We start from the raw sequence: 25,380 nt of genomic DNA, 5'->3' as shown, positions 1-25,380 counted from the left end.
AATCATTGCAGCTCATTCGCTTAAACGTCTCGCATCCCTTCTCTTTATGGCTCAACTTGTTGCAGACCAGACATGACGTCGTTCTCTCCGGAGCCTTTGGTTTCTTGCTCGGTTAGACCTACTTCTCTGTTGCCCGGTGCAATTGTAGGATAAGCGTTGAGAAATCCATTCTCTCTGGCTTGCCTGGGTGTGATGCATGCAGTTCCAAGGAAGGAGTAGCTGAAACTCATGTAGTTCCCGAATAACCGTAAATCTACTGTCAAGTACTGTCGCTGAAAAAAACCAATTTCAAATTTGCGACCAACTTGTGGACCAGCTCATCAAGTAGTATCGGAATTGACAGCAGATCAATCTATCCTGCCGCTTCCAGATGATCGTAAAAACTCCTACAGCCATCCCTAAATTGACCCGAGTCCTCAAGTTGTCCTGCTTTGGTGTCGGTACCTCGTGCACCTTGGCTAGCAATGCAAATATACTTTTTAACAACATTCAATTAGCTAGAGATTACTAAGTAGGGAAAGTGATGAAAATTAGAGCCGTGTCGATTCTCACGGTAAGGAAAGACAAGTCTGTCTTTACCAGGAGACATGTTGGTAGACTTAAGTGATTCGTAGTTATACTGCCTAAGAAGTCCGACTCCTGCCAGCAGAAGACAAAAGATTAGTCTGTAGGATTTCAAGTCTGTTTCTGTCACTTGAGTACTATAGCTCTAATTTTCTAACTTTCCCTACTAGGTAATTTAATGTCGTTAAAAAGGAAAAAAGAAAGACCAGACGTGACTACATAAGTCGAAAAAAAAATGAAAATGCCAACTTAATTTAATCAGGGCGCCCATATAACACCTGCAACCAGGGATGCCAGGTGCACAGATTTATCTGTATTTCACAGATTTACAATACGCTGCACAGATTGCAACAACTGCACAGATTTCCACAGTTTTCTGTTTTAACGCACAGATTTCCACAGCTTTCTTCTAGAATGCACAGATTAACACAGAGTTCTCAATTTTATACCTTGCGCTTAATTTTTGACACGTGCAAATAAAAAAAGGTAAGATAGACACAGATTTTTAAATGGGCCGCGCAGATTTTTCAAAATATCACCTGGCATCCCTGCCTGCAACATATATAAAACTAACGACGGCCGGCAAGGCATTACCTTTAAGTTAACTCGGCCAAGGTTCTCCGCTTCACTGTAACCGCATGCTGCCGTTAATGTTGTATACGCACTAAAGAACAGGGGCCATTCCTTTGGATGCCCACTAATCGCAGCCAAATATTTCGGTATCACTTATCTCGTCGCCAGCTGGCGAGCTGTAGTACCCCCCACCTTACCTGTATGCACCATCGAAGGGTGTGTTAATTGCGGTTGGATATAGTGAATGAGTGGAGATTTTGGAAATATATTATTTGAAGATTTTTTTGACTGTCATCTTGAAATGATATACCATAGAAACATTCGCATATTCCATACTGTTAAAATGTGATGATATTTTTTTCAATTTTCTAACTTAATATTGTACAAAACTTTCGGGCAGCCATATCAGTAGATGGTTTCTTGCCACTTTTCGAGAAAACTAAATCTCTTCGTCTGGGCTTAAAACTAGGCGTTACAAATAGATGTTGTTAACAACTGTCACGCAACTTTTGACGATTATTCTTGACAAGCGACAATTAAACAAGATTGCTCTCAATCTTCAAACTCTTCCTGAATTTCTTCGTCGTCACTATTCATTGTCACCGTTGAGGAAGTTAGGGGTCGCTGTACTCTGCCAGGGTTTGCGTAAGGCTCTAGATTGATACCTGTTTCCGCGACAAGTTTATCCAACAAACTCTTCTCTATCAACTCCTGTTGATACCAATCCAGCTTCTTCTGTGCAAGCTGTTTCAAATAGAACAGACCTTCTGAGTATTGGCTGGTCGAAACCAAACATTCCACCAATAAGGCCAGAAGGTCCCAAATTCTCACCGGTGGGGCAACCTGATCTTCTAATTTAACCTTCAATATTTTGATTGCTGATAAGAACTCTCTTCTTTCTACAGCGTCCTGTAGATCTATAAACTTTCGAACTTCCATCACTGCTTGTTGTAATGTTTCAGTGGTTTTCTGAGAAGGTGGCTGTGCTCTGGATAAACACTTTCCTGCTTCCTGCAAAGCCTTTAAAGCTTTATCATAGTCACGGAATTCGTCAATTTCTGCCTGAGCACAGTTGGCATAAAAATTCGCTAATTGATTATAGGCCTGTCCTTTTGTGTAAAAAGTTACAATATTTTTCAAAATTTTAGAATCGCTCTGCCAGCTCAATGCTTGCAAATAATTAGCTGCCATCACATATACTTCCTTTTGACGTGACATCCCTGCGAAAAAGATTATTTTCTCGGTATCGCCAGATTTTAATAAACTTTTCATCGCACGAATTTTATCGCCGGCTTGAGTAAACTTTTTCGTGGCAGAATGATAGTCACCTTGCTCTTGTAGCATCTCGCCAAGCTGCAACAAAAGCGCCACTCGACTTTCCTCTGGGATTTCATTTTTTGTAGGCGTTAAAAGCTCCGCCAAAGTTTCCGTCAGCGGTACCGAGTGTTCAGCAGCCACCTTTAAAGCTCTTTCCAGCTGTCGAGCACTTGCTAACAACTGAACAGCTTTATAATTTTGCTCAACCCCGATGAAAAAGTCAGCGCAGCGACCTACCAACTCTGGATCAGAGCTTGCATCCAGTTCGGAAGCAATCACCTGAAGCGATTCTGGCTGCTGGGATTTGAATGCCATTTCTACAGCTTTATGCAGCATTCCTGCTCGATGATACAACTCGACAGCTCGTCGATAGTCCCCATTTTCTTCAAAATAAGCTGCCGCTGAAGCTTTATCACGTGGTCGCGCCGTGCATGCAACAGTCCAGAGATCGTCTTGGAGATCATTTTCCTTGCATATTCGTACGGCATTACCATACGTTTCTGCTCGTGTGTAAAATTGAATGGCTTCTGAAAACTTCCCACTGTTTTCATAATATCTTGCCAAATGATAACAAGCAGCCCGATCCTTGCTATTTCTGGCTATCTCGTCTGCTTTTCCAATTTGACCAATGAAGCATAAGATTCTGACTTGAGAAAACCAGTCCTCAGACTTCTGATAAATTTTAAACGCTCCTTCCATATCACCGCTACTTTCGATATACTGTGCCCACCATTTCAACAGCTCAGGATCCTTCGTGGTCTGCATATATTTCTTTAACGAGGCCGGATCATCCATTAGCAACTGACTAACATTATGCATTAGCGTATTCGTTTTCTCGTAGTATTGTATTGCTTTCTGAGTCTTACCGTTTTCTTTCAACCACTCTGCATATTTATAATATGTGTTTTTCAAGTGTACCCTATCCAAATTCTCTGCTATTTCTAACGCTTCATCAAATCTACCAGCAGCCTGATACAACTTATTCAACAGATCATAACGGCCAACTTGTTTGTACAGAGATTCTGCTTCTGGAATCATGTTCAGCTCAATTGCCAATACCGCAACGCGACACTCATGCTCTAACGTCGTATCTTCCATAGCCTTTCGAAGGGCGCGAACCGATCTAGCCTTCATGAGATGACCTAGGCAAACTTTTGCTACATCTAAACGACCAGTATGTACGCAAAGTTTAGCCAAATTAGTCCAAACTGTATCCGATTTCAGTGACCGAATGCAACTAAACGCTTGATCCATGTTCTCCTGTGCCACATTCAAACTGAAGTTCAGAACCATATTTCTAGTCACCACATCACAATGCTCCATACCTTTGAAGTCCCGGAGCGGGATGTGTTCGATCTGATTCAATTTTAGAAGTACCACATGAGGTATGCACAAATTTATCAACTGATCGCCACTATTTAATTCTATTACCTCAAGCTCCTTTAATTGCGTTTTTTGGTCCACAAACATAATGTTGATTTGCGACTCAGGAATATTTCCAGCTTTCCCAGTAACCTTCTGACCCGATCCATAGATGGGTTTAGTCTCGCAAACTAACATCCTCGGGTCATCAGTGTCCCAGAAAAAAACTACCGGCAGATGCGGAATAACCGAATCTGAGTCAAGCTTACTTGAAAACTCATAGTACTGGATGATGTTACTTTCCAAATTCCAGAGATACAACTTTCCATCCGGAAGCAACTGTTCATTTGCTATAGTCAGCGCCAGATAGGTTCCGGTTGAGTTACTTTTGGCTGAAATGATTTCGCCAAACTTTTCGAACAAATCGTACGCACATTTCGGTGGTTGTACCAGCTTGAGTTCGTGACGCGAAATGTCAAACAACTTGATGTAACCGTTCAGGGTGAAGACAGTCAGATACTGGCCCAACAGATCGGCTCCGATTGGTTTACCTGAAAGACAAAACATCCTTGTTTAGACGAAATCATGAGAAATGCAACTTTTAAAAGAAATGTTTATATAAATTGTAGTAATTGTACATGCTATGACGACTTGGAAACAATACCGAAGTGAAGAATCGTATGGACTACATCTTTTGAACGTACAATCGCTGTCTAAAGCTACGCTTTCACGAGCAACTTAAAGAAGCAATCAGTCGCAAAATTTTAGTCTCTTCTATCAGCAAGCATGATCAAAAATTGATCGATGTTGATGTGATCCCATGGAATTTCAAAGTATGCTTTTCTCTAGATCGCCACAGAAATCAACCAATAAGCCCCTTGAAATCGATGACTTTCAAATGTCAATCAGTTTTTAACTTTCAGTTTTGACATAAGACTGTCTTTTAGTTAGGGCATGCCCCAACTAGCGAACACCCAATTAACGAATTTGCGCAGTATCTTCACGAGATTTTGACGGTGTAATCGGGTCTGTCTAACCGTCGTAAACTTGCTGAAACACGAAGTTGGTCGTTTCGAGAAATCCTCGCTTCAGTCGGGTAAGAAACTTGACTGTGAGCCATTACGTTTGACGTCGTCCGTAAAGGCCATGAAGATTTATTCCCCATCATACTCTTTTCGCGTGACTTTCGCCAGGTCTGCTCTGTCTAACCACGTCTATATTGACAAGGTTGACGTTTACGAAGAACCCGAATTTCCTTTAAATGTGAAAAGTTGAGTGTGGCATAGTGCACTAAGTGCGGAGAGTCTTATAAGGAAGATGGATGCACGAGTGATGCTGAAAAGTGCCTTTATTGTTGCCAGACTCCACACTATCTCTCGATACAACAATCCCCAATTTACAATTAAAGGCTTATCCAGAAGGTGGACCGCTGAAGTATACTGAAATCGTGGCTTGGTTCTTCAAAGACTTCGATATTTCTATTTCTCTTAAATCACTTATAAAAATTCTCCCAACAGTAATAACATTTTTGAAGGAGTTAACTTGAAGTGTAGCTCCTTGCAGCGATCGTATTTGTATATAGCTAGCTAAACCTAACCTAATTATTCCTAATATCGATTCTTTCAAATATTTTATTTTTTTTTGTCGAACGTTTATCGAGAAAGGGCTCTCTACGGTGCACTGCTAAAAGAATGCGTAATCAAAACATAACGAACGAAAGCGATGGATTTTGAATGTTGCAAGGAAAGTATACCCGAACTCTATTCCTACACAGAAAATCATCGTCGGGAAATTACCTTCAACGCAACATTTGCAATGATAGAATTCACATGCATGGATAGAATAAAATTAAACTGATTGAAGAATCTGCCTGACCCTGAAAAACCGTTTTTCTAATTTGTTCAAAGGGTTTCTTATACAAACCATTTTCCGACGTTACTGGAGACAAGTGAGAGTGATTGCTATCCCTAAACCGAGAAAACCAGCCTCCGACAACGATTCGTATCGACCGAGTTCAATACTTTCCTGTATCCCCGGTAATAATAATAATCTTAATACGCATCGATAATTGGATTGAGGAGAACGGGTTGTATTTAGATACTCAATTTGGTTTTCGCAAAGTTATTAAGCCATTGCACAATATTAGCAATGTATCGCCACAAATGCAATGTATTGAAACCTATAATTTCATACAAAATTCAAAACTTTTTGAGCGACTTAGTGGAATGTCACAATTAATCCTGTTATGACAGATGTCTTCCGTTTAATTCCACTACAGAAATAATAATAAAAAACTGTTGCTTTTCACTAAAATGAGATACTAGAATTTCAACTATTACTTATAGAAACAAGTAACAGCGCGAGATATACTTTTGAAATCTTTCTGTTAGGTGTTTCTGATCGGGGTATACATATATAAAGCTGATATAACGCGTACATGCTTTAAAATCTTTGACCATGTATGCTTTACATATGAGCTACTGAAAATAAATGTCATAAGGACAGAAAATGCTTCGCAAAACCCGCTTCAAACCGAGGGGCGACTCACTCTAGTATTTTCGATTCAGGCTAACGTATTGAGAGACGTATTTGTGTATTTTTCACAGATGACACGTATTTTGTGTATTGATGAGTATTGGTTATTTCTTTCATAATTCTTACGTATTAGCGCATTAAAAACGTATTTGTGTATTGTTCACGAAATGCAATGTATTATGCGTATTGGTGAATTATTTCATAATTCTTATGGATTAGTGTACTTAAACGTACAATTGTATGCACGCATTGTATTTTTGTTGAATAATCAATTGAAACCGAATGTTACTGAATTTTGACGTTTAAATGTTATTGTAGAATGCAAGTAGAATAATTTCATAAACGCAAATAATAAAATTAGTACAAATGGAATTACTAGTGATTTTTCAAGATTAACGAACAATTAAGCATTATGCCAAATTTTATTATTTAGAGAATTAGAATTTCTAATTAGGCTTACCCAATGGTAATTTTTGAGCAACGCGGTATTATATTTAATCACTGCAGTATTATCTAAATTTATTTCAAAAATTGAGATACATCTCAGTAAAATTGAGATGCTCCTAAGTAAAATCAGCCGAAATTCCTACTGGTTGTACTAGACTCGGTTGCGTCACTAGAGCCTGAATTCTGGCAGAATCCAGCCGGAATTCCAACTGGACTTAGAGTTATGGCTGAACTCATTCCTGCAAGTTGATCGGAAGCGACTCGTAATTTGGATTCTTGTGTTTTGTATTATTTTTTATAATTTTAATTATAGAGGTTTTAACCTTAGGGTCATTCGCCTCTTTTCTGATTAGAGTAATTTCTTGTGGAAAAATCTCTAACCCTATGTGCGGGGTTGAGAATCGAACCCAGGTGAGCTGCGTACAATCTTGTGTTTTGCATTCTCAATTCATCGAGCGTTGGTTTCGATTCTATTCCCCCAACGAGTGTTGATTTATAATGTAACCTGTATCTAAACAAAATGATCCATCGCAATGTAAACTTCGAACTTGCAAGATTTTAGAGCTTCACTATTTGAGGTAAACATTAAACATTGTTTAAGTCGATAAAATGAGCGAATTCTTGATCAAAAATTTCCTACTGATGCTGGTAGGAAGTTTCGGATTTATTTATGTTCACGTCCCCTGGGAGTATTTTCAAATGTACGGGATGTTTATTTCCATTAAAGATTATGGGATTGTTCCTCTGAATCAAACTAACAAGAATTCTGATTGATTTCTGCCTACTTGTCATTCTAATGATTCACCGATTCTGAGTCCGTTTGCTAGGAGTCCCAATTCCGAGAAAAGTAAACAATCTAGCTTGAAAAAAACATACGCTATGTCATAATAAGAAATATACTGAATTAGTTTCATTTGGCATGAAATTAATGTAATATTTGTATGGCTTGTATCAACAGTGTATTACTTGACGAATTGGATTGTTATCGACGCATTGAAAAATATTTCCGGTAATAACGTATTTTTGTGTATTATACTACGTTCACACTACGAGTTAAAACGTGTTTTGACGCTATCTTGATGACATTTTTCTTGTTGCTAATTATTATAACATGTTTTAACTCTGTAGTGTGAACATGGTATTAGCGTATTTTCGACGTATTATCGACGTATTGAAAAATTCTTCCGGAAGTAACGTATTTTAGTGCATTAGTGTATTTTCGGCGTATTAAATGTATTAAGGTGTATTGAAGCATTTCTCGTGTATTTTTTCAATTGGGTATTTTCAATTCACTTTGAATGGGGAATGAATTGCCCCTCGCTTCAAACATATTAGAATTTAAAAATCGGAAATAAAGTTCAAGTATAAAAATCGGAGAGAAATCCTTCAGCATAAGAATCGCTTAAAGTCAGTATGAAATTTGGCTGAAAATAAATAAATCGTACGCAGGAGCATCCCTATATTGTGACGTTCAAGATTAAAAGTCGTCTAAAAAACTACTTTGTGTGAGAACGAAATTTGTCCGGGTACCCACAAATTGAAATGCTCATAACTATGGTTTCCTTTAACCAATTTGGACACTTTTAGATGTTTTGGATTTAGGAACGTCCACTTTTTGATTCTGTAAAATAAAACCAGATGAACGGATCTGGTTCTTGGAAATCCGGATTTTCCGGAGTAGTGTTGCAGTACTAGGGTATGATTTGTAAATTTTAATAATGTCCTAGCAATACGAGTATCAAAACTCTTCAAATTGTTTCGGAAGTCTGTTATTTATTGTTACGGGACCCTATGGCAATTTGAAAAGTGGAATTGGAATGGAATGGCCACTCACGGCCCCACGGGAACCTGCTCCGGAATGTCCGTTCCTGGGTCAAATCACCAAAACCGCGAGATACAGCCTACTGATGCAATTCCAAGAATTTTGATACCCATATTGCTAGTATTTCATTGAAATTCACAAACAATATCCCAGCACTGGAACAAGCTTCCGGAAATCCGGATTCCCGGGAACCGAATCAAGTAGCCATATTCATTTTTACCAAGTCTAAAATGAGAGATGAGTTCCTGAATCCAAACTACTTAAAAGTATCAAAATCGGCTGAAAATTACCTTAGTTATTGGCACTTCAGTTTTGTGGGTACCCGGGTACCCACGTCGACCTGTTACGTAGTAAAAAAATAAGGAACCCCTCCTCACTCCCCCTCTTACTATATCAACAATATTATTGACCCAAAAGCTTAACTTAGTGAAGTTCTAAGATGTCAATTTCCAGCTATGGATAAAACATGGTAATTTCATGAATTGAAACCTAAAAAGGTACCCGGGTACCGCGTCGGACACATAACCGTTAAACAATAGATAAATCGCCGTAACATTGTGACAATGCCTGAGATAATCCCAATGTAGTGGTCAATTGAACAGTAATAAAACATTAAACTCGTCATACTTTAAGCTCACCTTCATTATCATTGAAGAATATCTCCTGCAGCACAACTCCACTGAGCGAATAAATTTTAACATGTTCTGCTCCGAGGGCTACCACGCTCTGCTCGTAGAGGTAAATCGCGACACAATCAACGCCAAAACTGCCGACATGCGTGATGGACAGAGTATTGGCATCTTCATCAATGCCAGTCGTTGAGGACACGATGGAAGAGCCACCGCCGGTAGCACCCATGCTGCCCACTCGATAGATAGCGACCGTACGGCCATTCGTTACGACAAGATTTATTTCACTCAATGCAAGATGGATGATGGAATTATCGCTTTTCATCACCGCCTTTCGCTGTTTCGTGTCACTTGTCGCAGAAGCCAATGAGTTCTGCGACACAAGAGCCAGCTGGTTTGATTTTTTCTGGGTTGCCCACAAATTTCGGGTATGTCCAGCTAGCAGCGGTTGCTCCTTCAATATGAAAACACTAGATAAACAGTTTACCATCATGCAGGGTCGATTTGTGTCCGTTATCCCCCAGGTGAGACTTTTAATCGTTCCTCTTACCGGTGTAACATTCGATAGCTGCCATTGGTTTTCCGGATAGTCATATGACCGATTAACATTCAAGCGCCGCCATGCATACAAATTTCCCTGATTTGTACCGGCACTCAACGTTTGGTTTTCCTTGCAATAGGCAACACAAGTAAAGACTTCTACTGCAGGAGCGCGCGAAACCGCGTTGTTCCCATCAACATTCACACCATTCACTAATTCCATCGATAATACGTAGTTATCGTTGCTTTCGATGTCCCAAATCCTTACGGATAGATCGCCCGTTAGGATTGCAAGAGCCGCTCCCACCCCGGCAACCCAGGTAATAGCGCTCTTATAACCAGACACTTTCACCGATCCCGATAGTTTCACTCGATCCAGCTCGGTGATTTGACCGTTGCCATCTACCTCGTAGTGACCAATAGTAATATCTTCCAACAGTAGTACGATTGAGTCCCTGAAAACAAACAAATTATAGTGGGTTATTTCAGGACCATCAAAACGCACACCAAGCACTCAAAATGAAATGATCAATGAATACAATGGCTGGAATGCAGCGTCAAGAGATTTCTAAGATATGAGTGGCATTCCTCGGAAGATGTAGTGGACACACACACAAAATAATATTGACCAACTAAGAAACTAATCCACAGGGCACTTAATGTGCGTGGGGAATACGCATATTACTGTATGATTGGAATTATGACTGTTGAACATCAAAAAACCAAAAAAGGTATTAAATAATAATACTAAAACCAAAATTAACCAGTTTGTTTTAAGAAACACTGGCTATAAGGCTATAATAGTAAAAAATGCGCATGTGGGTTTTTGAAGGATGGAAATTCTCAATAAATATGCAGTTGATATTTATGCCTCATATGTACTCGTCAGACTTGGGCTATTCAATTCCACCTGATATAATCAGTCGTGCTGGTCGGACCAATATCTGAAGTAAGAAGTACCGCAAAATACCATCCCTACCGTTGTGAAAACAGCAGAAGTAAAAAGATTAACAAATACTAGAGCTCCCCGCCAAAATAACGTTAGACTACTACTTGTACTTACTGTTTGGGATGCCACAAGATCTGAATGATTGGGATGCTATCTCCGCGTACGATTTCTGTGCATGTGCCTTGTTGATTGATATAGTATAAGAAGCCGGCCTGGGTACAAGCGTAGAAACAGTAGTTATCCTGCGACGATGAATGCGCCAAATTGCGCACAGCCGTTCGTGGCCGCCAGGTAGTCAGCGTGTCCAGTGCAGCTTCATCGCCAGCGACCGCAGCTCTGTAAACACAAAAGACCAGTAATGTGACATGTCACTCTGAGTAAGACAATTACGATTACTTGGCCAGATTAGTCAACTCTCGATTGCTTGCGCTTTCAATCGACCTCCGGAACGTGATATGCAGCAAAGGATCCCTCAGCTCATGATGGAACAATGTTAAAAACTGTCCATGACCATCATAACGCCACCCAGTAAGTACGCCCATGGCATCAGCCGTAACGACTCTGCCACCCTTTTCACTAAACTCGAGCAACATAATTGGGGACTTGTGGGGCCCGTTGATCGTCGTGAAGTCACGCTTTCCTTCATACCACGCGTGGATCTCACCATTCTCCCAGCCACTTAGCAATATTTTCTTCTCCGGGTGCCACGTAAGAACGGTGGCTTGCGATGTTGAATGCACTGGGTAAGTGATATTTCTTAAAGGTATACCCTACGATGAAAAAAACTTAAATTGCAAGGACAATATTTCAGGGAAAATAATACTCACAGCATCGTCGAATATCGTAACGGATCCACCTCTTTCATTGCTATAAGATGCCACCGCAAATATCGGCTCATTTGGATGCCAACAACTGACGGTACTGATAGCTTCACTGTCCAAAAATTGGACCTTTGTGTCAAAATACAGTGTCATCTTCCAGGCGGTAAAAGGAAGCGAAAATTTTTATTGATCAAACCAACAAAATGTTTCCGACAGCTTGATGAATGAACCATTATCTCATTCATAAAATTATTTGTTTACTAGCAATCACACAACAAACCGTTTCCATGGTGACAACGCACAGGTGCAGTGTAGTTTAAAACATTATATTCTATTTATAAAGACAAATTACGATATTTTAATAAATGCCAAATAATTTGTTTTAATTGATATTGTTTTAATGTAAAAGCAATAAAAATCTAACAGGTAATTCATTAAATTGTTAAGAATTTCAAGAACTAAACACCTGTTGATTTTGTTGTCAATTACTGTACTACAAGTTTCATTCAACCCATTCAACCTGCTTTATTTCCCCTCTCAATCAATGATTGGCGATGATGAATAAAATGATTACAGTAAAGGGTGTAGTACTGGCGCTACTAGCGTTGTGAAGTAGTACTAGCATTGAATCCTAGCAACACTGCCATTCGTTGATCAACAAAAGGAAGAAACTCACTTAAACGTCAAACAAAAAAAGCTACTGCTGGATTTTTTTTAAAAAACCAACATTACTAGTTTATAAGTTCCCGAAAACATAACAATATCTTGGAATTTACCAAATGGAAGGTAGGAAACTATTATTATGTAAAGTACAGCTAATAACATACACTCGAAAGATCAAACGGCGGATACAACTCAGTACTGTCGGCTATGCCTTCAGCGAGTGGAACATTCGGAAACGTCGGATCCCCTAGCGGACATATTTGCCAGAAGCAAACCCGATGGCACAACCTTAGCCGAGCAGATACGAGACTGCCTAGGACTGTACATTGACGCTGGAGATAGTATAAGAAAAATATGTGAAAATTGTGAACAAACTATCAACCTGATTGACGAGTTCCGTATCTTATGCCATCAGACCGATGAGATCTATGAATCGCTCCAGTTACAAACAGAGGATAAAGAAACACGGAAACAGTATCAAGAACATGTCACGAAATTACGAGTGCTTGTTCAGGAACAACGCGTCAAAGTCAACAGAGCCTTGGAGAGTGAAGATCTTGATGTGAAGGAAATTTCTGTTGACGTGGATCAAGATTTTCGACCCTTCATGGTCAAAACGGAATCCGTTGAAATTGATACGGAATGGATTGAGGATGTGAAACCGGCTAGCTTCCTGGAAATCAAAGCGGAGTACCTAGAGTCGGAGGAAGAACCAAAAGAGGATGCTCTCGATGACGATACATTGTGTGCCGCAGGTAAGTTTTGTTGCCTTATATTCATTATGCTTATATCTAATCCAGAATTATTAGACCTCCAAGATAGGGACGCGACATCGGAAGATGAATCCTCGGATGAACAAGATGCAAGCAAGTCGTAAGTATTCAATGAGATATTATGCCGTAGCGAGCTAAAAAACATCGGGGAGGATTGATAGTTTAGTTCAATAACCATAACATGCCTTTTGTGACATTTCAGCACGAAATTGCCCCTCTCTTTAAAGCTAGCTATCGCAAAGGAAATTAAAAAAAATCCGGGGCTGCTGGATATATCGGCGTCAGGGTAAGTGCAAGGAATTGACCTATTTATGTTGATAGGTGATTTGCTTTGTAATAGATCTGCAGCTAAGGCTTCGCTCCTTTCTGTCCTGTTTCATTTCAACTGAATAAGAATTGAAAACAACATATCTATTCTTTATTATTACTATATTGCCTATAATCGCAAGTCAGTTCAACATAGATAAACAATCCCACAGAACATGGGACTGTCTTGCTATTATAAGCAGTATATTACCAGGGTATTTTGTGAGGGCATTGAAACATTTGGTATAGAAAATTTCAAAGATGTTCAAAAAAATTCCCCTAATTTATGACATTTTTACCGAAGCTCCATATTGGATAAAGGCTGGAAAAAGGTAGCGCAGAAGTTCGGAATGGACGTGCCTGCGATTCGCCGACACTGGCGCCGCCTACGCTGGCAATACGTGTCGGCCCGGAAACGAGAGGAGCAGGGTGTGAAGAAACGATTTACGAAAAACAAAACCTACGTGCACTTGAATGCAATATTGCATTCGATTTATGGCGATGGTTCCAGCAATGTTCAAGAATGCCCTGAAGAAGATGAAGAGGACTGGCTCGGCAATCAGGACAAATGTATTAGCCTTGCAGAAAAAGTGTACAACCACCCAATCCTTTGGAGTATCAAACATGCAGAGTACGTATGACATTTCACTTAGTTTGCATCACTTGTGTTGATTTTATTTGTTTCAGCTTTCACAATACGGAACGGCGTGATCGGATCTGGGAACAGATCGGTGCTGAGATGGGATCTGAAATGGGATTTTTAAAATCAAACTGGAAACGTTTACGCGACTGGTATCGAAGTCGGTACTTACGGTTTCTAAAGAAGCGAGTTCAAAGTAATGATCCTAGCTTAAAGGATCCTCTGTACAAGATTCTCGATACAATGCTCCGTTCCAACATGCGTGTGGGAGCTCGAGGAGGGGCACAAAACATAATCAAAATGGCTCAAGCCACCCCAACGGAATCCGATGGCAATGAAAATTCGAATCAACAGGATCAGAGCATTGCGGAAAAACCGTACAGAATATTTGACAGCGAAAAGAGGCTAAAACTTGCGCAGATTTGTCACAGTTATGAAATAATTTGGAATACCAGACACCAATAGTATGTACGAGTTTTTATGCGTTAGGAACATTTTCTAAACCGTTCTTATTGTAGTTATAATTTTCCTGGTAAAAGGGACTCATATTGGGATCAAATAGCAGAACAATTTAATGTTACACGAGCGGAGATTAAATTTCAATGGAGTCGACTGCGTGGGGTGTATCGGAATCGATATCTTCGTGCCAAAAGAGGTGATATAGCTAGTGACGATCCGCTAATTAACGAACCTCTCTACAAATTACTGGAAGCTATGCTTGGCGAAAATATGCTAGTGGGAGCGCGAGGTACGAGACAGACAGGACAGTTCAAAAGCTACGAACAGGAAGCTGGAATGAACAAATTCAGAACATACGACAATGAGCAAAAGATGCAGCTGGCTGAGGTCTGCCGTAATCATGAAATTATTTGGAATTCTCAGCACCCAGAGTAAGCAAACAGCAAACAGCAAACTCTTTATGATATCCCGAGGAAAAATGGAAATTTTATTTTATAGGTACAATATTGCAGTCAAGCGGGATGCCGCATGGGATCAGATAGCGGAACATTTTAATGTCACACGCGAGGAAGTAAAATTTCAGTGGTGTCGCTTGCGAAATGTTTATCGTTGTAGATGTCTGCGTGCGATGCGAGGACTGATTCGCAAAGACGATCCTATTTTGACTGATCCTCTCTACAAACTGTTAGAAACAATGTTCAGTGAAAACATGCAAGTAGGTGTACGCAGCCAGCTGCTTTCCGATAATCCCGTAATCAAACCCAGTGACTTGAAATCGTACGGTAGCATTGAGCAGAGAGTACAGCTGGCTGAAGAAATTTCGAAACATGAAATGATTTGGAACATGGATCATCCAGAGTGAGTACGACATATGCCCGAGACATCCTTCCACATACCTATGGCTCTTTATTTGTTTGATGTGGCCATCTTGGCTTTCTTCATTGCTTCGCTGAACGTTTATTATGTCTATGCCAATGGGTCTGGATCATTTAACATAACGGACATTTGGTATAACGGTAATTTGCCATAATGGTCATTTAGCATAATTTTGAGAATTGATCACACTGGAGGTTATTAGCCTTTTTATCTACAGGGAAACGGTCACAATTTTAGCCCGCGAGAGAAATAATTTTTAGCTGTGCTGCAGCTGAAGGTCTAATATTAGTTCATTATACTTTACAATTTAAGCCCAACCGGAGTGCCATCATCAGGATCGACCCCACTAACATCCTGATTATGGCATACTGGCCATGGCGAACGTCAACGAACAGGTCACGGATCATGAATTGGACGGCGTCTTTGGACTGACAGGCGTGCTGTTCTACTCCCTGAGTAAAGAAGGATGGCACAAACTTGAAACAGTGGGATAACAGCACGGCTGCCTCCGTCCCAACAAAACCCTGGCAGGTCTCCGGGTACGTTCAAAACTCGTCACCGTTTAGTTAATGGCACTAGGTTCGTTTGGAGCATTCCCTATTTTACGCCGATTCAGCTCTGAACACTACACTGCCCATAAAAGCATAAGAGTCCCATGTTGAAAAACAGCAAACCGAGAAAAACGCTGTTCAAGATTGTCTCATCCATTGAGCCAAATGGATGGGACAACCATGTTTTGGTATTTTTTTGATATTTTCTAAACAAACCCGGTAATCTTATTTGTGCAGTGTGATTCAGTGGTGATACAGAATACAATCCAACGGATAACTCATTTTCGACAAAAATCCACATGGGACTCTTATGCTTTTATAGGCAGTACACCCCGTGAGGGATACTGTAAACCCTAGCATGACCTCACTGCTCGAATAGATAATCATGGGATCGCAAGAGCTTGAGCTTGCGCGACCACCCCTAGCTGCTACTCCGTCATCGATCTAGACTAACTGAAGTTGCACATGCCATAATCGCAAGTCAGTCCCATGTTCTATGGGATTCCTTATCTACATGGGCTGACTTACGATTATAGGTAGATCAGTAGATGATTATGCTTGGGAGTAGCGAAACATTTTTCAATGTGCAACTCCTGGTAATCCTAAAGTGTGTATTGATCAATACCGGCGCCGACCAGGCCCGAACATAGATGGCGGAAGGAAAGGGAAGGAATGTTAGTCCGATATTTGCTTTTTCTAGAGGCCGTATATACTATTGCGCACTCCACAAGTATCACGGAAGGAGGATATTTGTTAGTAATTATAGCCACAGACGAACAGACATAACATTCGAAAACAATGCTTCGTTCGCTTTAATGTTAATTTTAAATGTATTTGTAGTTGGGACTGTGGCAATCATGGCGCCAATGGCATATGAACAAGCGTATGGGGGATAGACCACTAGTAAAAAAATTGCTTCCAAAGCTGAGGGGTAACCCACCAGCAAATAAGTAGTTGGGACCGTGAATAAAAGGTGGAGCTAGTATTCTGGGCAAATCGCCGAGTCGATATTTTTTAGGGAATTCCCTCATAGTGTTATGTCTGTTAGTCGGTGGTATAGCAGCCAAAGACCGACGCCAGATAGGTGACTCTCCACTATCTGGACTAGATATCAACCCATCAACTCATGGACCGGGGTCCAACGGCTTTACTTCCCTTCCGAAGGAAGACATGAACACAGATTTTTTCATCACAGAAAAATTTCAACGACCTCGGCTGGGATTGAGCTCAAACCAACTGCGATGGGTGGCGGTCACGCTTACCACTCAACCACCGGCGCCGTCATAATAAAAGATAATCATGGGACCACGAGACAGTAGAAGAGTCCGCAATACTTGTTCGGTGAAAAGAGCGAGGGACACGCCTGGCGACCAAGAGGACCGAAAAAGCAGAAGAGCGAGCTGGAGGGCTCCAGCGACCAAAGGAACGTTGGGAAAGACCGTGGTTGGCGCATCGTGGAAAGTAAGCAGGCGAAGCGGAGGGAACGAAGAGCAACGAAAGAAAAGAAAAAGGAACAAGAGAAGAAAGAGAAACGAAAACCTTCTCGGGAGAGGCACAAGGGCGATGCACTGATCATCGAAACGAACGATACGACGTCCTACGCCGCTATTCTCAAGAAAGTGACAGATGACCAAGAGTTAAAGGAGCTGGGAGAGAACGTCGTTAAAGAGACGTACTCAGAAAGGCGAGATGATCTTCGAGCTGAAGAAGGATCCTCCCATCAAGAGCTCGACCTACCACGAGCTCGTTGCTAAATCCTTGGGCAGTGAATCAAACGTGAGAGCTCTGTCGCAGCAAGCCGTAGTCGAATGCAAGGGTCAAGACGAGATAACGACCGTAGATGAATTGTAGGGTGCATTGATCGAGCAGTGCAAACTGGGCGCGCCGGGAGACTATCCGGATTTGGAAATCGTATGGAGGCACTCAAACTGTACGCCAGTTAATCGGTAAGATAAAAGTAGGATAGTCGGTGCTCTTTGAGAGTGGCTCCGCGAGTTACTAAACAGATGGAGCGATGCATCAGGTACTCGGAACTCGGAGATCGAACGAAGAACTGTAATGGGCCGGACAGGTCTGCACTGTGTAGAAAGTGTCCTAGCGACTGCACGAATCAACCAAGATGCATGATCATCAAATAGGAGGACGGAAATGACCAAATGACAGGTGGTTTCAAATGCACTGCGTTCAAAATGGCGAAGGCAGGCCAACAATGATGGAGATTGCCCAGCTTAATCTCAATCATTGCGACAGAACGAAGTGCGACGTTGCAGTAATTGCAGAGCCGTACCGTGTTTCTCCCGATAATGATAAGTGGGCGGTGGATAGTCCAGGAATGGCCAACTAATGGGCGGTATCCCTGTCCAAGAGATGGTTGATAACACACGAAGGCTTCGTGGTCGCCAGGATCAACGGCGTATACGTCTGTGGCTGCTATGCTGATGGACACCAGAGCAATACAATCGGATGCTGACCTAACCAAATCGTTAGTCGGACGTACGCTGGTTGTTATAGTAGGAGACTTTAACGCTTGGGCCATGGAGTGGGGTAGCAGGCTGACCATAGCAAGAGGTTTCAGCTTATTGAAAACCCTGGCGAAGTTGGAAGTAAGACTGTGCAACGAAGGTTCCGCTAGCACATGCCGTAAACGGGATAGGGAATTCATCATCGACATAACATTCTGCAATCCTTCGCTATCGGATAACACGAATTGGTGAGTTGATGAGCAGTACACACATAACGATCACCAGGCGATCCACTACACCATTGGTTGGTGAAATTGTGCTGACAGCGTTCCTCCAATTCCGTGCGCCGATTAAGATGTCGGAAACAGTAGCGAGGGCATGTGATGTAACAATGCCTAGAAAAATGGAGCCAAGGAACTACAGGCGTCCGGCGTACTGATGGAACGAAAGCCATACTGGTGGAACGAAAGGCGTCTCCTGCGAGCTGCCTGCCTAAAAGCCAGAAGACGCGAGGCAGTCAGACAAGAGTGGCACGACCGCTTCAAAACGCAAGATAGTGCTACGCAAGTCCACCGACTGTGCAGGGAAGCAGACGCCAACTCCTGAGGTAATGCTTACCGTGTCGTTAGGGCCAGGATCAAGGGTCCAATGACGCCAGTCGAAATATGCACGGACAAACTGAAAATTATCGTGAAGGATCTTTTTCCGAAGCCCGATCCGTCCCATCCGCATGGCTGCCTACACCTTACGTTGATGTAGACGGTGGAACAGGAGATGAACCACTGCGACCAGTATTTAGATCTATTGTGGTATGCCCCTTCCATCTAAGTGTATTATCTACTACGATATATCACTATTGATGAGTGATTGTCGTTATTGAGATACACACTCTTCCCTGTTAGGCACACCACTTCGTATGAGGTTTATTACCAGCTTGGGATTTGCAGTCCAAATATCAAAAGGCTCCCATGTTCCTTTACCGATGACTCTTAGTCTGCGTTGTATCAATGCACTGCATTCGCAGAGCAGGTGCTCTGATGTTTCACTTTCAGATCTACAGACGCGGCATGTATCGTTTGTAAGCTTACCAATTTTCTTAAGATCATATTTACTCGGACAGTGTCCGATAAGTAGTCCTGTCATGATGCATAGCTAGTCTAAGCAACTCCAGGCTTTTTTTTTCGTTGGGTGAGATAAATTGTTTTGATTGTCGTAGTCCAGGTGTGGTACTCCAATTGTTCTTTATAGCTGTGATTTTCTACTTTTTCAATTCCACTTTGAGGGCACTCGATGAAACTCAACAGTATGGTTCTGGGCCGATAAAATTAGCAGAAACCCTCTTCCTGCTAACTCATCGACTTTTTCGTTCCCTGCAACTTTACCATGTCCTGGAAGCCAGTATAAATTAACATGATTTTTCTTCGCCAATTGTCGGAGTGCAAGAATATACTACCATACTAGTTTTGAGCGACATTTAGGAGCCATTAATGCGATGAGCGCAGCCTATCTGACTATCTGAGAAAATGCAGATATTTCCCCACCGGTATTTACTTTTCAGACATACCCCAAGTAACAATTGAAGTTTTGTGATAGATTTATAGCAACTCATAAAACTTAGATTCCACTTGTAGCGTGCTATAAAACTTCAATTGTTACTTGGGACTAAAGTGGCTTCTAGAATGGAATATAACCTGCGGGATGATCACTTCTCAAAATTATGCCAAATGTTTGCTATGCTAAACGTCCATTATGCAAACTGACCTTAGGCCATACGACTTTATGCCAAATGGCCCGCTCCCCTATGCCAAAGACTCCGAAATAACGGTTCCGATCGTATAACATTTTACTCAAAACTTTGACACTTTGTCGGAAAAACATTTGCCAGGATAAATCGCCCTGAAATAAATTTCCAAAATTTGCGGATAAGCAAACTCTGGTCCTCAGAAAGAAGACAAAATTTTGCATATGTCTTTATTAAACATCACTGTTAGCTATCTAATAAAAAATAGTTTATTCTGAGTGATAATGCATTCCGAAAAGTGTTTTTCTTGATGTTGCATTTAGAAAACTAGTTCAATAGAATAGTACACAACACCCACAATTATTTTTAAACCATGCTATTTGTTACAGCTTTCACAAATCGGAAAAACGAGGCAGACTCTGGAGACAAATTGCCGCCCAGTTCGAAGTGGAACCGCACGTGGTGCGAGATGAATGGAAACGTTTTCGCGATTACCACCACGCCCATAAAGTGCGTATCGCTCAAGGGGGCCAGGACGAGACCTCCACAGACACTCTGTACCAGGCGTTGAATCAATTCCTGTCTCCCATATGTGAAGGAGCAGTGAACATAAAAGCAGAAAAAGGTAACAGTGATAATAGCCGAAAAAGACCACTTCCAAATCTTTCGAATAACCCCACTGTGATGAAGCGTCGCTTCACTGGCAAACGACAGTATGACGATCTTGGATGTATTAGAATCAGAGAAAACGGAAGCATCCGGTATCATAAAATCTGCGAGCTGTGTGGGAAGCAAGTCGAACGGTCGATGTTCGAATTCCATATGAACGGTCACAATGGACTGACTCCGTACGCTTGCTCGTTCGAAGGGTGTGATAAACGGTACGGCAACAGGATTACCAGAGATCGACACGAAGTGATAGTCCACGGGGAAGATGGATTCCGATTCGAATGTGATCAGTGTGGGGAGAAGTTCAAGCAGAGGGCCAAATTTGACTATCATTATGCGATCAAGCACAAGAGTGAAGAAGTACCCTGTGGTATCTGTGGAAAGCTACTAAAGCACAAGTAAGATATTTTTTCTTACCCTAACATAGTTGAATAGAACCTACGTCTTTCAGGAGTTTGATAAAAGACCATGAACGGCTCCATACTAGCAGTTTTGTTTGTAAAGTTTGCGGCAAAGTGCTTCAGAAGAAATGGTCTCTACATGTTCATATGCGTGTCCATACACAGGAAAAGCCGTATCCATGTGAATTATGTGATCAACGGTTCATGCTGAAAGTTCAAATGAAAACGCACCTCCTTAAGAAACATGGCCTTCAATTAGATGAACTACAATCAGCAATTGCTGCACTTGCCGCGACTAAATGAATACGATGATCAAAATGCTAAGGATTTCTCAAATTCTCTAATCAACACATCCGAATACCCTCGTTTTACACATTTGTACTGATAATTTATTACATTTTAAAATTATTTTTACATCACGGGATAAATTACATCTCAACAAATCCTAGGAAGCGAGCTAAAATCAATACCTAGTGGGACAAACAGACTAACAATAACGACTAACGGACTTAGGAGAGGCAAAGTTGTACTTAAAACAGTAAGATTAATTCGAATTGAAACTTAAAATTATCGACTTTTGGCACTCGGTTTTATTCTTTTTCATACTTTGTCAGTAAGGCTACTAACGTTCTAATCTTTTAGAAAGCATGCGTTTGAATGTTTGAAAAAATAAGCATTCAAAAGTGCGACTCTAGGGGTTTTCTTTTGCGATGCCGTTTAGCAGCTGCTGGAACGGAAAATAGACGATGGAAAAAACGGATTTCGTTCGATTTTTTACTCTAATAGCTCTGTTTGGCTGCAAGCGGCTTCTATAGTTTAGTGCGTTATTTTATTTGTGCGCAGAGCTGAGCGAGAGAGCAGGTATGTTCATACTAGTATGGTTAACACACAACATTCATGATGCGGGGATGCGAGGAAATGATCTGTTTAAAGCCACCAACCAATTAAGGAATGACGATTTGACGAACACATGGATGCATTGCTGAGTTCCTGTCTTACCACAGTCCGCTTTGCGCGTGGTTACGTGATTTAATGTCCACTCAGCTTTGAGGAATCATTTTGTAGGAACTGACATGGGATGGCTGTCATGAAAGGGTGAATACTTGTATTATGTTATGCGTGATGAATTGACTGAAGAAGTGTCAATGCCAAGAATCTAGAATACTATTATATACTATCATACTAATATATAATAATTCTGTGATAAAGGTAAATAAGTGCTATCTGCTGAGCATTTGTTGCATATACCAATACACTTTCGCAAACATGTTTGGACTTACTCTTTGTCGCGGAAAATCTGACCGTTCTTTTTTGAATTGGGCCACAGCTTTTAGAAGACTATAGCTTAATTTGCATACACCGAATAATAAAAGAATACTTTAAAAGAGTCAAAAGCATCTTGAATACGAAGTACCTAATGCCTTTGGCCAAAAATTGATTTAGCTTCGGCTTATTGCATTTCCATTCTGTTATTCTTTGTCGAAGCCAGGAAATTCATCGTCGGATAGTAACGGCAAATGTTCAGTGGTTGGTCATTTCACTAACATTTGCATATAGTGGAATAATTTGGCTCACTTTTACTGGTTAACTATCTTCCTTCCAGTTGTTTGTCTATCTAACACTATCGGGATGACACACGGAAGCCGTTAAGCCTTGCTCGCAGGACTATATATTCGGTATGAACTGTAAACGCTGGATCCCCAAATGCCACTTGTTTCGGTTCGTTGGTTGTTCTTGCGGCTGTGACGTTTGAACCATCGTATCGTAATTAGGCAATCCATTAGACGTTTGTTTGACAATTCAGCGGTGGGTTCTGTCAACAAGTCTACTCCTGCGAACAGAAAAACTCGTCCGACAAACAACTTTGTTAGTCCGATTCGTTTGATGTTGGATCGAATCAACGATATTATCGGACGTCGCATCCCTCGGAGTAACGTCAGAATAAGTAAACAAGAATTAATCAGTTGATCAGAAACGTTCGTAATTGTTCACTACTGTTCGCTTTTGTCAGATCAAAATAAAACTGTTTTCTTTAACCAGAATCGATTGCTTATATAGCGCTAAAATGTTACGATGTTATCATTTTATCAATTTGCTAGTTGTTATCATGTTCTTACGACAATTTCTTTTCGGTGGATTTCTACAAATATTGAATGGAACCATTAGTACACGAGGCGTTAGTAATGTCATTACTGTGCAGTAATGTCACTTTTAATGAACGTGTAAGGCGAGTAATGATGGAATTCCCATACAATTCCAGTAATGACACTACTTAGTAATGACACTTTTATAGCGCGTGTAAGGGCCCTTATGATTTTACTTAGTGTATATTATTACTCTTCTTCTTCGTGTTGTAGTTATTTTCCGTCGTCCTATTTCCACTACGAAACGAAACACCGACGCCAGAGAGGTGACTCCACTATCTGAACTAGATATCGACCCATCAACTCATAAACCGGTGATCAACGGTTTTACTTCCTTTCCGAAGGATCACAGATTTTTTCACCTCAGAAGAATCTCAACGACCTTAGCTGGGATTAAACGCAGACCAACTGGGGTGAGTGGCGGTCATGCTGACCACTCAACCACCGGTGCCATCTATATCATTACTCAGTGTCATTTGTAGTACTACCCTTCTAATGTATGCTACACACACCACATGCAAAGGCCTTAGTATAAAGGTACGCAAAGAGTGTGCAGAAAGTGAAGCAGAAAAATTAAAGGGTTGTGTACAGGACACGACCACGGTGACATTAAAAATGTAGCTTTTTTCAAGAGCGTGCAAATGTATTTTATCTATCACACATATCGACTCAAGTTCTTGCTCACTCGCCTGTTTTTTATGTTACAATTTGCTATATACCCTCCCCATTAAAACATAATTTATTGAAGGTCTTTTAACGGTAATCTATTAATTAATCAAGTATCTCACTAGGTGATTGGCATTATTTGGCTAATCCATCTAGTAAAAATAGGCTGGTCTGTCCAGAAAATATATTTAAAAGAAAAGTTCCATATTTAGAACCGTGACGAGGAAGCCCACGCCCAGCAACGGAAATATACAGATTCTTCATGAAATATGAAATTTCATTTTCCATTTAAATTTTCAATAATGTATTAATGAACTTAAGTAAACAATCTTAAGGTTAAGTATTTCTTGATCGATTAGTGGTGAAAAAAATGAAATTATTTGATAAATTACATTGTTATGCAACGTTCGCACTACCAGTTAAAACGGGTTTTATGCTATCTTGGTGACATTTTCTCTTGTTGCTAATTATTAAAACGTGTTATAACTCTGTAGTGTAAACATTGTATTATTAAACCAATTCTGCAGCGTTTTATGTTATATAGGTGTTTTATGTGGTAATAGGACTGACATAATTATATCTTCAGTACAGCGGTTTGTTGCATAATTTCAAACAGATATATTTTAAAATTAGTATACCTAACCGTTCAATTTGTTGTATACTTTAAAACGCAATTAGAACTGTGTTTTAACTACATAGGGCAGGACAGATACTCTGACTGGATAAACTGGGAAAACAATTTTAAGTCCAGTAACGATTAAGACATGGCTTGAATTTGAATCGAAAAAGAACACCCGCCTAAACTGCTGCTGGGACAGTAAGTTCTGTTTTAAAATTTTCCGTTGTGTACAGTACGAAACAAAAGTGTTTGAAATTAGAAAACAAAAAGTTCTGCTGGGAATGTGATTGTTTCCGATGCAATTACACTCAGGTTTTTTTTACGCAGGGGATACAGGCCGTGCAAATGAAAACCGCCTAAATTAAAAAAAAAACGCGTGAATGAAAACCGCGGAAATTTCAAAATTCGCGTAAAAAATACCGCGTAAGAAAACCTGAGTGTACTCCCCTATATAAAATACTACGCTGCTGAACAGTGCAATAACTACAGAAGCACGTTGTCAGATGCCTTACTGATAAAAAAAACATATAACCAAAATATGAAACATATGAAAACCAATAGGCTCTTTACCCTAGGCAGCTACAATGCGCCGTAAACATGGATTAACAAGTTACAACGCACACGCATGCATAAAAATAAATATATTTTATTCAAACGCAACACTCTTAAGCAGCACACACCGTATTGAATTCAATCCAAACCACCCCACCCACCCACTTTGCAAATCATTCTGTGACACCGTGCTGGTACCCGAAAAATCCGCACACGGCCACCGCTGCCGAAAATGCATAGCGTCTACCGCTTATTGTAGTGCCCACACGCTGCAGCCATGATCTTACCCGTTCGACATA

At 40.7% G+C, this 25,380-nt stretch overlaps 2 protein-coding genes across 4 annotated transcripts; one reads left to right on the top strand and one right to left on the bottom strand.

The window, feature by feature from the left end:
* Window positions 1–1,475: 1,475 nt before the first annotated feature.
* LOC131677858 (intraflagellar transport protein 140 homolog) lies at window positions 1,476–12,202 on the bottom strand. Of its 2 annotated transcripts, XM_058957938.1 has the most exons (6): window positions 12,134–12,202; window positions 11,566–11,890; window positions 11,135–11,508; window positions 10,853–11,074; window positions 9,259–10,244; window positions 1,476–4,367 (listed from the first exon to the last, which is right to left on the bottom strand). In XM_058957938.1, the coding sequence occupies exons 2-6, from the start codon at window positions 11,710–11,712 to the stop codon at window positions 1,690–1,692; spliced, it is 4,407 nt and encodes a 1,468-aa protein (XP_058813921.1). In that variant the 5' UTR covers window positions 11,713–11,890; window positions 12,134–12,202; the 3' UTR covers window positions 1,476–1,689. The 2 variants fall into 2 exon arrangements, with proteins under 2 accessions (XP_058813921.1, XP_058813913.1); XM_058957930.1 differs by lacking the exon at window positions 12,134–12,202 and having other exon boundaries at window positions 11,566–12,025.
* Window positions 12,190–21,561, top strand: LOC131677867 (uncharacterized). Of its 2 annotated transcripts, none has more exons than XM_058957948.1 (10): window positions 12,190–12,345; window positions 12,396–12,977; window positions 13,023–13,095; window positions 13,198–13,281; window positions 13,606–13,932; window positions 13,989–14,405; window positions 14,460–14,831; window positions 14,899–15,258; window positions 20,420–21,097; window positions 21,151–21,561. In XM_058957948.1, exons 1-10 carry the CDS (start codon window positions 12,339–12,341, stop codon window positions 21,401–21,403), a joined length of 3,153 nt encoding a protein of 1,050 aa, XP_058813931.1. In that variant the 5' UTR covers window positions 12,190–12,338; the 3' UTR covers window positions 21,404–21,561. The 2 variants fall into 2 exon arrangements, with proteins under 2 accessions (XP_058813931.1, XP_058813939.1); XM_058957956.1 differs by having other exon boundaries at window positions 12,192–12,345; window positions 13,032–13,095; window positions 21,151–21,559.
* The last annotated feature ends 3,819 nt before the right edge of the window (window positions 21,562–25,380 follow it).

The sequence above is a fragment of the Topomyia yanbarensis genome, chromosome 1 (genome assembly GCF_030247195.1).
Source record: "Topomyia yanbarensis strain Yona2022 chromosome 1, ASM3024719v1, whole genome shotgun sequence".
Lineage (NCBI taxonomy): Eukaryota > Metazoa > Arthropoda > Insecta > Diptera > Culicidae > Topomyia > Topomyia yanbarensis.
This window is presented reverse-complemented; position numbering and strand designations above follow the sequence as displayed.

Bases quoted from the DNA above. Each gene is read 5' to 3' on its own strand.
- LOC131677867 (XM_058957948.1), top strand. The intron at 13,096-13,197 runs GTAAGTATTCAA...GTGACATTTCAG, and splicing joins GAACAAGATGCAAGCAAGTC to CACGAAATTGCCCCTCTCTT. The intron at 21,098-21,150 runs GTAAGATATTTT...TACGTCTTTCAG, and splicing joins GGAAAGCTACTAAAGCACAA to GAGTTTGATAAAAGACCATG.
- LOC131677858 (XM_058957938.1), bottom strand. From the start codon at position 11,712: ATGACACTGTATTTTGACACAAAGGTCCAATTTTTGGACAGTGAAGCT. The intron at 11,075-11,134 runs GTAATCGTAATT...TTGTGTTTACAG, and splicing joins GAGTTGACTAATCTGGCCAA to AGCTGCGGTCGCTGGCGATG. The intron at 10,245-10,852 runs GTAAGTACAAGT...GTTTGTTTTCAG, and splicing joins ATCTTGTGGCATCCCAAACA to GGACTCAATCGTACTACTGT.